Source organism: Bactrocera oleae, chromosome 6 (genome assembly GCF_042242935.1).
Source record: "Bactrocera oleae isolate idBacOlea1 chromosome 6, idBacOlea1, whole genome shotgun sequence".
Lineage (NCBI taxonomy): Eukaryota > Metazoa > Arthropoda > Insecta > Diptera > Tephritidae > Bactrocera > Bactrocera oleae.
Genome location: NC_091540.1, coordinates 9,971,822 through 9,988,884, shown reverse-complemented (window position 1 = coordinate 9,988,884; position 17,063 = coordinate 9,971,822). Strand labels below are relative to the sequence as shown.

The following is a 17,063-nucleotide window of genomic DNA, read 5'->3' as shown; positions in this document are numbered from 1 at the left end:
GTAAATGTTTACGTGCAGCGGCAGCATAAAATGTGGATCTCGCCGCGTTGAAAGTGAAAAGGTAAACAAAGTTGTTGGCGGTGTGAAATTTTCCTCGGCATACACTTACATGTTTGAAGAACTCTTTGTGCGCGTTGAGCGGTTTATCAGTGGGCTGATACTGTTTAATACTGTTAGTTTTGAATTAAAGTAAACTTCTCGCCCAAAGAACTTGTGGTACAGGTAATCGGGGCCATAAGATGCATGAGTTAAAACACAACAAGGTTTTGAACTTCTTATGCAGCCACTACTGCTTTTTTAGGCCAATTTTCTGTTTCTGCCCGATTTAATACCCTTAAAGGTTATTCCGGTAGAGACGCGCCAATTTCGAAGGACATTCGTATGACGTTTATATCTGTCAGTAAACAATCTTAGACATTTCTTAGATGACATATTGATATCCTGACTGCAGAACTTAACGCCACTAAAACAAAAAGTATATAATTTCTGTCCAATGGACCTAAGTATGGAAGCCATAAACCTAAGTAAGAGATTGGACCTAAGTAAAAGAACCATATGTAGAGATCTCATAGCATTTCAGCTAACCCTGCCCTGGCAGGCAATTAAATGATGTTGCATTCTCTTTTTATTCTAATTTTTGGAACAAATAATAAATAATATTGATTTTCTGTTAAAAAAATTGCAATCGGTACGATCTTATTGGAAAAGCATGCGTAATTAAATTATTTGCCACACACCCTATACGCAACTACGCTTATACACGTGTATATAGATGCAATATGTGCCTTGATATCAACTTTCAAGCCATCTATGTTTAGCTCATAACTACAACAATAATAATAATATTGAAAACTTAATCCGCGCACAGAAATTCGTAGTAGCCGCGATTGCGTGTGTTATTGCAGCTGCATCTGTGCCGGCTCCTTAGCGCACGCCTTCACACCTTTGCAACGCACACATACACACAACTTACACGAAGCGAATGCAAATGCGAAACCAGTTATTAAGGTGCGTTAAGTGGAAAATACAATTTTAGACACATTTTCTTCGTTCACTGTACGCATTTCATAGGCCTATGATTATATGTATGTAAACATGTTTATGCCTATGTATCTACGTAAATAAGTGTCTGTAAGAGGTTGTTTCTGAAATTACAATAATAAATAAAAGACACAATTTTCAAGACGCAAGTTTCGAACTTTAATTTTATTTATAATACATATTCCTTTATCTCTTTACTTTATTATTTGTAAAACTAGAAAATGATATGAATTTTTTTTAACAAAAAAAAAAGTTAAAGTAAATGGGCGACAATCGAAGGGTTTTTTGTGTATCAACAAATTTGTTTGGATTTCTGTCAAAAATAGGGTTTTAAAGCCTTAAATGACCTTTCATATTTTCGAAAACCTAAATCAACGAAATATGCGGGAGGGTAAAAAAAATTTCAGTATTAACAAGCAGTTAAAAATTTAATAAAAATTTAAATTACAAAGTTAAAAAAATTAATATATAATTTAAAAAAAATTGAAATTAAAAAAACAATAATAATAATTTAATAATATAAATAAATTATTGTACGAAAGAAAAGACTTTATGGAAAATTAATTTATTTATTATAAAAAACTTAATGAAATAAAATAAAATTATTTAAAAAAATGATAATAAACTAAATAAATTCTAATACAGAATTATTGAATTATAAAAATTAAATAACATATAAAAAATCATTAAAAATATGAACAATTATAATTTATATATGTAAATTTAGTTTATAAAACATAAGGAATAAAAAATCAATTATTATAAATAAATAAATTATAAAAATTATTAAATAGTAAAAAAAAAAATTATACAATAAAAAATTATAAAAAAGTTTATTAAATTATAAAACAATAAATAAATTACATAAAATATGAAAAAACTAATAAATAAAAAAAAATGTAAAAATAAACAATAAAAACAAAATATAAAAATAAATAATAAAAAAATATAAAAAAAAATAAACAAAACAATTACTGAAAAAAATTTTTTAATCAAATAAAAATAAAAAAATAATAAAAACTATTGAAAAACATATATTAAAATAAAAAATAAATCAGAAAATATATGAAAGCATTGGTAAATTACAAAACAGAAAATAAATTACAATAAAATATTATAAAAAAATTTATTAAATTATAAAACAATAAACAAATTACATAAAATATAAAAAAATTATTAAATTAAAAAAAAAATTATAAAAATTAGTAATGAAAAAATATAAAAATTAACAAAAAGAAATATTATAAAAAAAGTATGAAAAAATTATTGAAAAATATTATTAAAAAAATTACTAAAACATTATTTTAAAAAAATATATTAAAAAATAAATAAATTATAAAAATCATAATATATATGAAAACATAAGTAAATTACAAAAAAGTAAATAAACTACAATAAAAAATTATCAAAAACTTTATTAAATTAGAGAACAATAAATAAATTACATAAAATATAAAAGAATTATTAAATAATAAAAATAACATAAAAATTAACAAAAAAAAATATTATAAAAAGTGATTGAAAAATATTATTTGAAAAATATTATTAGAAAAATTATTAAAAAATTATTTTAAAAACATATTAAAAAAAAATTAATAAATTATAAAAATCATAAAAAATATAAAAAAATAATAATAAATTATAAAAATCGTAAAATATATGAAAACATTAGTAAATTACAAAAAAGAAAATAAACTACAATAAAAAATTATAAAACAATAAATAAATTACATTAAATATGAAAAGATTAATAAATAATAAAAAATATAAACAAAAAAATTAACAAAAAAATATATGAATATGTTAAAAACAGCATGAAAAAATTGTTTAAAAACAAATTATGAAAAATATTTGAAAAATTAATTAATTATAAAAATCATAAAATATATGAAAACATTATTAAATTACAAAAATATATAAAAATTTGTACGTATATATAAAATATAAATAAATATATTAAAAAAATGATCAAACAAATTTATAAAACAAAAAATTCGTGAAAAAAGAAACTATAAAAATTGATACAAAAAAATGTAACAAAAATATAACAAAAAATATGTACATACAATGTGTATTAAAAAATATAAATTATCAAAAATGATTAATGAATGAATTTAATATGAAATTGAAAAATAAAAGAATATCAAAAATATTGCGCAAATAAGTTTCCTAAGAAAAGTCAAAATGATATTGAGACTAGATTATTAATTAAAATTATAAACAAATTTTGTTTTTGAAGCTAAATCTTGTAAAATTTAAAAGCAGACTTCAAAACGACAGTAGAAATGAGGCTTAAAAATGAAAGTTAAAAGCAGACTACAAAACGTCATTAAATGCATACTACTTAACTCATTTATAATTTCTGTAAATATGATTTTAAAAAAGTATAGCATACTTTTAGGCGCTTGAGCTACATATATACGCAGAAATCAAGACATACAGTGTACAATAACGGTTTTGAAGAGCATTTGCATATTCTTTCTGCCAGTTGCCCTTCACACGTGCCAAAATGGTAGAAGTTTTAAGAAAATATGCGTGCGAAAATAAACATTTAAACAGCAACGTTGATATTGGAGAAATAACAAACACTTTTGTTTTTCATTTTTTGCAACTAATTTGTTTTTATTTTGCTTTCCACACTACTAAAGTCAAATGTTTAAAGCAGTTCAAAACATATTTTCACGTTTTTTACACAATTTTTCTTCTGCTGAAATCACAATAAATGATATAATTAACGTTATTATGTACACACTACTAAACAAGCACTAATTTGTTGCACAATATTGAGATAATTAAAACAGAAGGCAAACAAATAAATCATAAAAATCAATGTTTTTCAAATTAGACTACTGTTGTTGTTATTATATATGTATGTAGGTAAGTTTTTACTGTTTTTTATGCTTTTTATGGTGCTCGGCATTATTTTATGCAAAGTTTCTGTTTTTAACGCTATTTATCATAACATTATGCTTCAAAAGTTGCTTATACGATTAATAGTTGTTATTGTAGCGCGATTAGGCGCGTTTATTTTCGCTTGTGTATATTTGTGTGTGTGTGTGTTCGTTTGCACATTATTGCTTAACTTCTGTATAAAGATAAAAGGCATTTATTGCATTGCTTAGGCAAAGTATAAAGACAATGCAAATAATCAATTAACTTACAATAAACAAATAACTCTTAAATGAGCAGTACTAAAAATTAAGCGATATTCCAACAATTTTGTGGCATTTATGTTTATAGTTATATGTATTTATGTAGTGAACATGATACTGCTTTCTTTATACTCTTTCATTCGAGTTTTTGCATTTTATTTTTGATTGTTTTAAATTTAGTTAATCCGCAGTTTGTAGTTACGAATATACGATTATGTATTATATTTGATATAATTTAATGCATAGTTGAGTGGAACAAATCGAATTTGTGACCAAATGAAATTTATATTTATTCATATTGTTAGCATTGTATGTAACCGATAAAAATTTGAAATTAAAATAATGCTGCATACAAAATTACAATGTAGGTCCATCCGAGTAGTCCTCATAATCATCACAATCGTCTAAGAAGTCTGAAAATAAGTCGGGACTAACATCGTAGCCCACACGAATTTCAGAATTCTCAATGTCAGCAGCCATTTGACGTAAATTATCCACACCAGCGAGTAGTTGCCTGACGAAATAGAGCAATTAGTTTAACTTAAAGCTTAACAATGTTTAAATGCAACTAACCTTAAGTTATTTTCCGCATTTGATGCTGCCCTCAGCAAATCTCTCGAAAATTGTTGTGTTCTGGACGGTCGGCCCACAGTGCCACGCACACCCGCAGCGACGCCTGCAGCAGCACCGACACTGGCGGCGCCACCACCACTCGCATCCGAAATCAATGGACGCGCACGATCACAGTATGGTACATTGAAGCCGCCCACGGCACCCTCTTCGCGCAGCGTCTCATTTTCGTGACGCAACGTCTCCAATTCGGTCTGCATAGTTTTTTAAGAGTTAGTGAAAAATATGTTTTTATAACAAAACTTAAGCTTACCGTCAGCTTGGACACCTGCTGTTTCAGCTTCATGACATAATTTTGCGGTGTTGCTCCCGCTGCTGCTGCTGCGGCGTTGCGCGTGCGTTTACTTCTTTCCGCTAAACCTTCAACGCGCTCAGTCGTTTGCAGCTCTTCAAGCTTGTGTTGCTGTTGGTTTTGTTGTTGTTGCTGTTGCTGCAGCTCACTGGCTTGCAACTGATGTTCCAAGTCATTAGCACGCCGCGTCTGTTCATTAAGTGCTATGCGCGCGTCATTTAATTCCCGTTGTAAACGATCGTTTTCAATGCGCAGCCGCGCTAATTGTGACGACATCGGCGGATCATCTGGCGAGCCTATGGAATTAGATGGCAAACCGACAGCCACATCGGCCAGTCGCTGTGAAGAGTGTATTATTGGGCCGTCAGAGAGAAAATCTGGCAGCATTTTGGCGTTGCCAGCAGTAGACTCGGCTGTTGCACCGCCACCGCCGCCGCCACCACCATACACGGACGAGGGTCCGGGTATGCCGATACCAGCGCTCACACCATTACCACCAGCTACATCACACACGTTGCTCTGGCCAACACCGCCACCACCACCACCACCACCAATTGCACCACCCGCCACATCAACATCACTAAAATCACGTATCGGCGAATTAGGCGGCGAATTGTGATGCATATCGTGTGCATACCACGAGTCAAGCCAGTGATCTTGTACGAAATCAGGCAAAATCGCGGCGGGAAATTCACCTGCATTGCTGGGCAGTGGACGAGTGACTGGTGGTGCGGCCGCCACTGCATCACCGCCACAAGCGCCGCTATTTATGTCGCAGAGTGGCAAATTCCCTTTCGGTTTGGACGAATTTGTATTTAAGGCAAGTCGTGTGGGACGCGCTTCCCTCATTCCGGCGCTAGCGCTAACGCTTGGAGCACCAGTACGACGGCGCGGCGATGCTGATGAGGATGACATAGGCATTTCATAGTTTGAATACGAACGTGGTACATATTGATGTCGATCGTATTCACTCGCATTATTTATGGTGTTGCCTATGCCCGCACCACCATCACCTATGCCACGGCTGCTACGTGAGGGCGTCGCGAAAAGATCTGTAAAACACAAGCAACCAAAAGTATAAAAAAAAAAAAAAATTAGTGCAAATGTTTTAAATATTACCGCTACTCTCTGGGTAGGGCATTGCAAACAAATCTGTAATCATAAATAAACAAAAAATAATAATAATAATAAATAAAGAAACAATAAATTTAAAATGGAGCAAATGTTACCACCACTCTCGGGATAAAGCCTAAAACCGGAGTTTGCATTCGCGCCAACACCAGCACCTCGCACACCACTCGGCCCAGTGCTGCTGACGCCCTCTATTTCCCCATCTGCACCGCTAGTCACATATTCGGCAAGACTTGCTTGCGAGTCAAATGACGAAAATCGTGGGGAACGTTTCATTTTTGTGGCTGATGTACCAAACGAATTGCCACCGTCAGGTTGTCCTGCACTATTGGTTGCCGACAAACCGCCAGCCATAAGCGATGATATTGATGTACTGGAAAGCGAAGCTGACTGAGGAACTTTGGGCCGTGCGCCAGTTGACGTTTGAATTGACACACCACTGCTGGAAGCTGTTCTTACAGTATTATTTTGTGAACCGTTCGTGCTACTGGACGCCGATGTATCCAATGATGTGACTGTCACAGTGCTGGATGGCGCCGTAATAGGTGGTCCACTACTTAAGAAATGTTTAAAAGAAAATGAAGATGAATTTTGAGTTGGCGCCACATGCGGTTGTGGTGCATGTTGGCTAGTGATACTGCTGCTTACAGGTTCCCAAGTAGAACTGATATTTGTCTGCTGCATAGTGGCTATTAAAACCAATGGGAAAATATTTCACTTCCAAAAATTGCAATATCTTTTGTTTGCAACTTACCGTCTGCTGGACCGCTGCTATTTATACGGCCGTTTGTGTAATCACCATAACCACCATTATTGTCACTACCTGTAATTGGTCCATTTAAACAAAGGTCCGCAACCAGGTCATTGAGTTTGCCACGCATAAAACTCGACGTAGACGCACCAAAGTGATTACTTCTAGAACTTGTACCGGCACAGTCTCCACCACCTGCACTTGTGACCTTGCTCTTGTCACCGGTTCTGGTTATATCTCCCACTATCACATCGGCCTCACAATATGACACCGCAGTTGATATTTCTGTTGCATTCGATGTCGACGACGTCACACCCACAGATGCGTTAAGTGAATCCACACCGTTGTTGTTGCTGTTGCTACTACTACTACTACTACTATTGTTGTTGTTATGTTGCACTTCATCGTTTTCTTTTGCCATTATTTGTTTTTGTTTTGCGCAATTCTGCTATTGTTGTTGCCGCTACGTTACTTTTCTAGTCGTTGTCCCTGTCTGCAGTTTTTTCGTGCAGTTGCAATGGCAATTTTTCGCCTTTGTTCAGTTTCTCTTACCGCTGCTTGCACTTATTGCACATTAACTGGCTTTTTTGTTTAAGCTATGCGTTTCCTCATAGAAGATTCAAAAATTGCACATTTATATTAATTAAAAAAGCGCAACAATACTTTGTTGGATTTGAAAGTTTACAGAAAATTTCAAGAATTGTTAATTTTCTCAAATCTGAAAGGCCCTTCAGTCAATGATGCCAGATGTGTGTAATGCACAATTTTGTAGAGGATTGTAGTAATCATTGTGAACCGCAATTCTTTAACATAGAAAAATATAGAGCTAACTAAATTTAACGTTAAATATTGTAATTTATTGACTATAGCATACTTATAGTTTCATGCTTTAATATTACTTAAACCATATATTCGGATATCATCTGAGTATATTTCAGTTGTACCTATTGTTGTTAAAAAAGCATTGTGATGATGAAAGTTTTATTTTCTTTATTGTTTTGATGAAAACAAATAGCGAATAATTAAAAACAATAATTGCTGTACAATAATATACAATATATATGGTTAGTTTATTCTTAAATGAAAAATCACTTAATTTTTTATTAATAATTTCCTATTATTTTTTATTGTGATTCTGTCGTGGCCTTTCATGTAAGCTGATTGTGGATCATTAAAATAGATGAAGAAGAGAATAAACAAAAGCAGCTGTTTGCTTCAATAAAAAGTATTTACAAATATAAACAATTATTTTTAACGATTGTTATCAAGATGGAAGTGATACATTGTACTCCCACAGAGGAAGAGCTTTTGCCAGAACGAGAAATTCGGTGTACATTTAATGGATGTAATTCGATTTTTACAAATGCTGGTAATATGGATATGCACTTACAACGGCACCATGGCAAGGAGCCTAGGAAAAGATCAGATTTAAAAGAAAAACAGTGTGTTTTTCATTGCCCAAAGTTACAGTGTACATATCACGAGCAGCACGCTGGTAAAATGCATTTCAAAACACTAAAATACTTACGACAACATTACAAAAAAGTGCATGCAACTAAAATAAATATCTGTGATAAGTGTGGAAAGGCTTTTGTCAGTGTCAATCAGTTAAAGACTCATATGGAAAAATTGTGCGGCATCAAATACAGCTGTATGGAGTGTGGTTGGGATTATAGCAGTAAGGAGGCACTTTTGACACATGGTAAACGCAAAGGACATAAGATTCGAAACAACGGTTTGGTTGAAATAAAACCAAAACATCGTCAACAATCACAGTCACAACAAGTAGCAAGTCAAAGTAATGACCAGGAAACGCAAACTGAAGGTAAGAGCTAAATACAAATTTTAATCCTTTTTATGGTAATCTTTTTATTTCTCAACAGTTCTGCCTGTATCAAAAAGTGTTGCAAAGAACGACATATCGACAGAAACAGAAGATTATCATTCGTTTGGTAAACATGCATCAACGAATACACATTCGCCTACTGACATAGAAACCCAAACAGAAAGTAATATGTTAAATACAATGCAACATACCTCCTACAATACTTTGAATACTACCTTGAATAACTCATTGCCTACTATGCAGTTCCTGCCTCCTTCTACACATACATACACACAGACATACGATGATTTGTTTACTGATTCTTTGCTGGGTTTCACCGATATACAAACACAAACCAATTGGTCCAGTTTTTCTGACGCCGCTACGGAGGCAGCAACTAACGAAGACGTTTCTGAACACCAATATAACACATCCAGTGCAGGTACATGTACACGCTGTGCTTCTGATGAGTTGTTAGTGTCGACAGAGACGCAAACCAGTTTCACTCAATGTTTACTCGAATCGCGCACAGCTAATGGCGATACAGAGGATGGAAACTTTAGTCTGTATCAAACACAACATACGCAAACTTGTGACATGCTGCTGGGTGCCCTTTTTGGTGCACAAGAGAGTGATTTGATTGGAGGATTTCAGTCCACCTATACACAAACATGATGGTTTGACTTGGACTTGCATGTCATAGGTGATGGAGAAGAAGAAAGTTGGAGAGACCAAGCCGAGTAAAATAAAAAATAAAAATATTTTTCTTGCATATTTCATTTTATGCATTGTTAGAATACCTGATTGATACTATTTATTAATAATTTTTAATAACTAATATACTGTCGTAGCTTCAAGGAAAATACGTTACGAAAATAATTACTATTATAAAATAATAAATTCGACGTATTTTGATAGCCTAGGTTAATTTATATAATTAACTAAAATAAACTCGTAAATCAGACCTTAATACGCTTTTGTTATATTGAGATTTTCGAATCTTTAATTTTTGTCCTTGAAGGTTGTTTTCATATTTAAAAAAAATAGAACTTTGACAAATTTTGTTCTATTACTGAGTTTTGTCATGTCTTTACCTTGACATTCGCTTTTATACGAACAAAACTTCTCATGAACAAAAAACGGATGAACGCCACATAGAGAAACGCATAAACAAAACAAACAGCGGTGTATGGTAAGGTGATAAAAATCACAGAAAACTCATTTCGGTTATTTAAAAGAAAATTGAAAAGAAATTCTTATTAATGTTTACAATGTTTTCAAATAAGAAATCAGCATAAAATAATATGCATGTGGGGAAAGAAAAGTGCGCACTTACGCATTATAAGCAGCTAATGCGTCGGGCGAAAGGTTTTTTCGTGTAGTTGTGTCCGTGTGTGAAAAAGGGGAGGGAATTGGTTTGTTAAATTGGACTGTGAAGAAAGTAGAAATGGTAGAAACTCTATCGTCGCCGCCACCGAAGATTTCGAGAAATACTGCACAGAAAATTCGATGCAAAGCTGTCGCATAATAAATTCACTTTCAAAATATTAGTCCTTGTGATCAAATTAATATAGTAAATATATTGCGTACGTAATTAAAATACGATCAAAAACTACATAAGTGAAAAATAGTACAACTGGTAAAATTGGTAATATTTACATACGAAAGCAAAACAGCTAAAAACAAAAGTGTATACCTGGCTAAGGTGTAGCGCAGCTATACGGTGGCATTAAAAACGCTGATAATACGGAAAATTGTGTAGCGTAAAAATCATATATACGGGTGAGGTCAAGTAGGCTGACCACTCGTACCGTCATTTAAAACGCAGTCAGGCAGTCTACTGCTTACATGGCTATGTAGGGTGAGGCTGCATCACAGTGAATTTATGCATTTTTCGACTATCAAACAATATTACAAGTATATATATATATATATATAAGCGGTTAAATTACAGTGAAGTTAACATACAAAGAGACGGCAACCAAGTTCTGCAATTCTACACATTAAAAAAAATCAAACAAAAAAGAAAGCGGGCCATTGGTCAGTGATTGTTAGCTTATATCCTGTTTCTGCCGAACCGAAGCGATGGTGAAAGGTGACTTCTAATAAAATACATATTTATGTCTTGTCTATTTGACTGCCATATTCTGCTATTTATTTTAGTACTTATAATGCAGCGTGTGAAATTGGGTGGCGATGAATTTAGAGAGGCAAAATTATTATCCTGTAATCCAATATGGGTGTGCCGGGTATTTGTAAAGCATAACTAAAAATTAATTTGCGCAGCAGCAACAGTAACCTACGATTTCACAGTGTTATAAATAATCAAGTTTGGAAGGAAGAGGCAAGGAAGAAAATTTAAGCTAACAAGCCGGCAAGCCATATTTATCCCACCCCGCACTTTTATTTACTACATTGACATTCACACACATATGCTTTCACATAAAAGGTAAAAATCAATGTCTATGCCTTCTCTATAAATTTTGTTCTTATTGATATTTTTCGAAGTGCTGTTCGTAAGCGCAGACTTAAGGACGACATACTGGTCAGTTCAATATAATTAATGCAATATGGTACTGATTACTCTTTATCAAATGCAATAATACGAGCATCTTGTGAATTTACACAGATATATATAAGTGTGAAAAAGTGTATTATATTGTTTTGAAATAATTTTGTTAGTTTTGTCGGTAATATGTGTAGGAAAATATCGTTAGATTCAAAAGTCGCAATCAATCAAAATCATATTGGGAAATATTGGGTTATGAAAATAACATATGAATCTCATAGTATTACGTTCCTTAAATAGTATGAAGAATCCTTGAAATTGTACGAAATAAGTCTTCCAAATTATGTATGCCGTGGATTATATATTAATTCATTCCTACATTTTCAGATATTGAGAAAATAATTTGCTTCCTGAATGAGGTTTAGCCGCGATTCATCCTCTGCGCTCCGTTACGCAAAAATTAACTGCGGTTAAACAGAAAATTCTCCGTAGCTTGCGATCTCTATTTTGCCAATGCCTAATAACGTTATAAAAAATAGCAGCGCCAGCAGTACCAGTAATGGGCGCAGCAGCAGCAGCAACAATAGTAGCAGCAGTAGTGCCAATGCAAATTCAGCAAAGTCAATTAATAGCCATAAAAATGAGACAAAAGCCTTGTCTGCCGCCTCGTCTGCAATGTCTACTTTTGTAGGATCATCCAACACACTGCCAGACAAAAGCGTTATAATTAAACAATCAAACAACAACGAACGCATTGCTTCACATCGGCGTGATGGTTCCAATATTACTGGTATACAGCGACCACCATATCGTAAGTTACAATATATAAACCCACAGACGCATTTTCGCAATGCTACAGCATCAACAGAAGCCTTAGGAGATGCGACGCTAAATGACAGTCGTAGTGATGTGCTTGTGTACTCAGAAGATGGCCATCTGGTCTCGGCTAGTTTAGAGGCGCTCATCACACATATGGTGCCCACAAGCGATTACTACCCAGAAGAAAATTTCATATTCGCATTTTTACTTAGCGCACGCCTATATGTGAGGCCGCATGAATTACTTGCACAAATATCACAAACCTGGGAGCGTCAGCAGCAACAACAGCAGGAACTGAAACAGCAACATAATCTACAACAAGGCGTGGACGTCGTCGACGAGGCACATTTCAGCCATTTGGCCGTCGCTGCCTCAGCATCGCCGTTAATGCAGCGTAAAGCTGCGAATAGTGCCGTTTTATTGCCACCAACAGTTGGCCATAATGAGGTAAACGTAATTGTGGAGGGCCACCTCAAACAGCGTACAGCCATACAGTTGAGTGCCCAGAATTGCATACGTTTGCTTGCCGAATGGATTGAGACATTTCCATACGATTTTCGAGATGAACGCCTAATGCAGCAGGTGCGCATATTGGCGCGGAAATGTGTCTACATTGATAATGCGCTCGGCAGGCGAGTGTCAAGAATTTTACAATTGCTTGTACATCGCCTCACCGTGCTGGAACAATATGAGGCGACATTGCAAGCAATGGCAGCTACTGATCTCAACACGGTGGGCAATAATCAGCAACAACTACCGCACTACAACACATCGGCAGCGGCGTCCACTACAGCTGGCACTCAAAGCGGCACGCACAATTCGCTAGTGGGTTGTGTAAAAAGTCATACACTGCACACAACCAGCATAACAGAGGCAAACAAACCAACCACAATCACAAACAATTCAAACTCATTAGGCTCTGTGGCCGTAGCAGCTGTAGCAGCGGCCATAGATGGCAATAGTGCGCATGAAGTGCACGGCATTATGGACATATGTCCAAGTTGTGCGCAGTTGGCGCATCAGCTGACCGCCATTGAACTGGAGCGGCTGTCACACATTGGTCCCGAAGAGTTTGTGCAAGCTTTCGCCAAGGAATATCAACATACTATTGATGGCAAGTCAACAGCAATTACAACAACTAGCAGTGGAAAGAATGCGGCGAGCGTTGACTCCACGACGCTGAATGATATGAAGAAAACGCGCAACCTAGAATCGTACGTGGAGTGGTTTAACCGGCTGAGTTACCTGACGGCATCGGAGATTGTAAAGGTAACTACCAGCACTGCAGTGTGTCTTTGTATGTGTGCGGCTGGGCACACATGCGCCAATTGGCTTAGTAACTTGTTTTAACTTTGTTGCATTTCATTTCTGTAGTATCCGAAGAAAAAGCAGCGTGTACGCATAATCGAATACTGGATAGAAACCGCGCGGGAGTGTTTCAATATTGGCAACTTTAACAGTTTAATGGCGATTATAGCTGGCTTAAATCTAGCGCCCATTTCAAGGCTTAAGAAAACAGTAAGTATTGACAAATGGGCAGAGGGAAGAGAGGTGTAGCTATTGTGTAGAAAGCGAAGTAAGAAAAACAAGAAATAGAAATTAAATAAAATCTTTATCTCTGTTTAAATAAAATTACTCAAATTACAATATTATGTTTTCATTCAATAAAATTTTTTTACTAAATATTTTTTATATTATATATTTTTTTACTAAATATTTTTTTATATTAAATATTTTTTTATATATCATATTTTTTTATATTAAATATTTAATTTATTATTTAATCTTTTTTTATATTAAATATTTTTTTTTTAATTTTTTTTTTAAATATTTTTTTATTAAATATTTTTTTTTTATTAATTTTTTTGTTTTTATTATTTATTTTTTTCTTGAATATTTTTTTATTAAATATTTTTGTTTTTAATGAAATAAAATTACTTTTGTTTTTTAGTGGTCGAAAGTGCAATCTGCAAAATTCTCTGTGCTGGAACATCAAATGGATCCTACATCGAATTTCAATAGCTATCGCTCAACACTTAAGGCAGCCATGTGGCGTTCGGAAGGCGCTACGGAGGAACGTGAACGCATAATCATTCCATTTTTTAGTTTATTCGTTAAGGATTTATACTTTTTGAACGAGGGCTGTTCCAATCGGTACGTATACTTAAAATCAACTCAAATTACAAATTTATATATTCATATTTACATCTTTGCTTGATTTGCAGTTTGCCAAACAATCATATCAATTTTGAAAAATGCTCACAACTCGCCAAACAGGTGATGGAGTTCAACGAATGGAAAAAGGTCACTTGCCCATTTGAGCAATTACCAAATGTGATTGCATATTTGCAGACCAGTAGTGTTTTAAATGAAAACACATTGTCGATGTCGTCATTCGAATGTGAACCACCCGAAAATACCGAGGAGAAGGGGCGATACAAAACGGTTAAAGCCGAAACCAAACAACAATTATTACATCAGCTGCAAGAGCAACAACATCAACACCAACCATAGTCGATTGCAACAGTGTTGCAACAAAAATGTATGTTCTTTTTAGAGTATGTGTATGTATGTACTAGTAGGGTTAATGCGGCGCAAACTAAATATTTGGCATTATTTGTCAAATACTTTGCATTAATAATGAAAAATATTGAAATGATTTTGTTTTTTAAATTCGCTGGAACTAAAGCACCTTAATATCAAAATGCAATTTTAAAAAATAACGGTTATTTGCGCTGCAAAATGTATAACCCGCATAGATTTATTTTTGTTTCTAGCAATTGTTGCAGAACGCTTGCCATTTTTTGATACCTACTTTGATATTTTCAAAACGTTTTTAAACATATACTAAGTCTAGTTACATTTATCTTTAGCCTGTAAGATGACAACAGTAACAACAACAACAACAACAACAACAAACAAACCACAAATTAATAGCATTATAGTAGGGTAATAAAAGGAACACAAAACAATTAAAATTTACTTGAGGACAATTTTGTGACTTTAAAAGTCTAAAATTCTATAGTGTACTACTTAAAAATATACATTGTCGCAGCATTATGTGGTTGCCAGTAAATTGTACTTAATGCATTTAGTAATTTATCGAATACATATAACAAAAACAAAACGTAAGCAAATCTCAAATAACGCTAAAAAAGCAGCAACAAAAAATATTACAAATTTCTTTAAGAAATTATTTGAGTTACTTTAATTTTTTTTTTATATACATAACTAATTATTATTATATTTATATTACTATTATTGTTTTTAACTATTGTGACAACTTTTGTGTTTAACTTCAAAAGGATTTAATGTTCAACCCTGTGTGTGTTTTGTACTATGATATGTAGCTCTATTAATGTTTAAACAAATGAACAGAAAAACTCTTATGTAAGTTGTAATTGTACTATATACATACATACACACTTGCACATGCATTATTTGCTAAATATGTGCATGTAAAACTTATAATGCACCCGATATTTATGAGAACATTGCGTGTTTCTATTGCTAAGTTGACAGTATTGATATTTACAACTAAAATTTACTATTATATAGTTGAACATGATGAGGAGAGATCAAAAGAAATTTTGTAAACTAAAAGTAAACATGAATTATAACTAATTAGTTATCAATTGTGTTACACGAAAACAAATGCTCACTATAAAAGCAACAAAAATGCAGTATTTATGTTCATGAACATCTTCTTTACTCGTGAATAAAACAATTACAATTTACTACATTTACACAACACACACATTCGAAAAAAAAACAAAAAAAAAATAAATAAATTAAAAAACTAAACCTTTGGAAACAGAAATGAGAAATAATATTGTGCGAGTAATTGACGAAATAGTGAGCAGAACACGAGAGAATGAATTGTGGTAGCTATTACGATGCTTTCCTTTATAAGATTATTAAACCTAAGCTAAAAACTTTTTAAACAACAAACCTACAAAAACAGTAAACAGAACAAATTTGTAACAAATTTCTCAAGCTGAAGCTGAAAAAAACAAATAAATTCTACAAAAACAAAAAAAATCCGCTTTATTGTTTATTGTAATAGCTATTTTGCCACAGGTAAGAGAATGTGCGTATATTATGAGGATGCTAGGTGACTTCATTTGACACAATCGTATACTAAGAAGCTGCTAACTTCGGTTGCGTCGAAGCTATAATAACCTTCACAAATACAAAATATTACATAAAAGAACTTGATTATGCTCGATGAAATTGTATGTCAGCTATGTGCTATAGTGGTTCGATCTAAAAAACTTGTTCGGAGATTGTAACCTTGCCTTGAACAGTAAAAATTTCATTAAAATATCTCATCAAATAAAAAAATATCACCATGCAAGCACATGATACCGATTGTTCAGTTTGTATGCTAGCTATATGCTGTAGTGGTCCGATATTGGCGTTTCCGACAAATGAGCAGCTTCTTGGAAAGAAAAGGACGTGTGCAAAATTTCAGATCGATATCTAAAAAACTGAGGGCTAAAACTAGTTCGCGTATATACAGACAGACGGACATGGCTAAATCGAATCAGCTCGTCATGCTGATCATTTATATATAAATTTTAGAGGGTTTGCGATGTATCCGTATTGATGTTACTAACATCGGGGCAAAGTGAAAATAACCTATTCTTGGTATGAAGAACAAATATTTGTGTTTTTCAGTTGGCAATGCCATATATGCTTTGGAAACTGCGTATAACTGTATGAAAATCTATTACAAACAAATTGTGTAAATATGCATGCGCAATAACAACACAATGCTAACAGGAAAAAGGCGAATGCATGCATAAAAGCAAAATACAAAGAAAATCTAATAAGAACGAGTGGGTTGCAAATCCGTTATGTTGCACTAAACTTGCGTGGAAATGAGACGACCGGTATGGCCGGATGCATTG

General features: G+C 33.5%; 3 protein-coding genes across 5 annotated transcripts; 2 read left to right on the top strand and 1 right to left on the bottom strand.

Annotated features, from left to right (window-relative positions):
• Positions 1-3,942: 3,942 nt before the first annotated feature.
• On the bottom strand, positions 3,943-7,742 carry l(3)04053 (lethal (3) 04053). Of its 2 annotated transcripts, XM_036360928.2 has the most exons (6): positions 7,001-7,742; positions 6,345-6,935; positions 6,235-6,267; positions 5,077-6,167; positions 4,767-5,017; positions 3,943-4,707 (listed from the first exon to the last, which is right to left on the bottom strand). In XM_036360928.2, exons 1-6 carry the CDS (start codon positions 7,416-7,418, stop codon positions 4,551-4,553), a joined length of 2,541 nt encoding a protein of 846 aa, XP_036216821.2. In that variant the 5' UTR covers positions 7,419-7,742; the 3' UTR covers positions 3,943-4,550. The 2 variants fall into 2 exon arrangements, with proteins under 2 accessions (XP_036216821.2, XP_036216822.2); XM_036360929.2 differs by lacking the exon at positions 6,235-6,267.
• Positions 7,743-8,190: 448 nt separating this feature from the next.
• On the top strand, positions 8,191-9,792 carry LOC106623607 (ATM interactor). The gene is made up of 2 exons (XM_014243184.3): positions 8,191-8,822; positions 8,881-9,792. The coding sequence occupies exons 1-2, from the start codon at positions 8,267-8,269 to the stop codon at positions 9,495-9,497; spliced, it is 1,173 nt and encodes a 390-aa protein (XP_014098659.3). The 5' UTR covers positions 8,191-8,266; the 3' UTR covers positions 9,498-9,792.
• Positions 9,793-10,148: 356 nt separating this feature from the next.
• LOC106623599 (ras-GEF domain-containing family member 1B) lies at positions 10,149-15,263 on the top strand. 2 transcript variants are annotated; one of them, XM_036360932.2, is made up of 7 exons: positions 10,149-10,917; positions 10,986-11,271; positions 11,719-13,419; positions 13,525-13,668; positions 14,102-14,304; positions 14,376-14,692; positions 15,024-15,263. In XM_036360932.2, the coding sequence occupies exons 3-6, from the start codon at positions 11,845-11,847 to the stop codon at positions 14,662-14,664; spliced, it is 2,211 nt and encodes a 736-aa protein (XP_036216825.2). In that variant the 5' UTR covers positions 10,149-10,917; positions 10,986-11,271; positions 11,719-11,844; the 3' UTR covers positions 14,665-14,692; positions 15,024-15,263. The 2 variants fall into 2 exon arrangements, with proteins under 2 accessions (XP_036216825.2, XP_036216823.2); XM_036360930.2 differs by having other exon boundaries at positions 14,376-15,263.
• Positions 15,264-17,063: the final 1,800 nt, after the last annotated feature.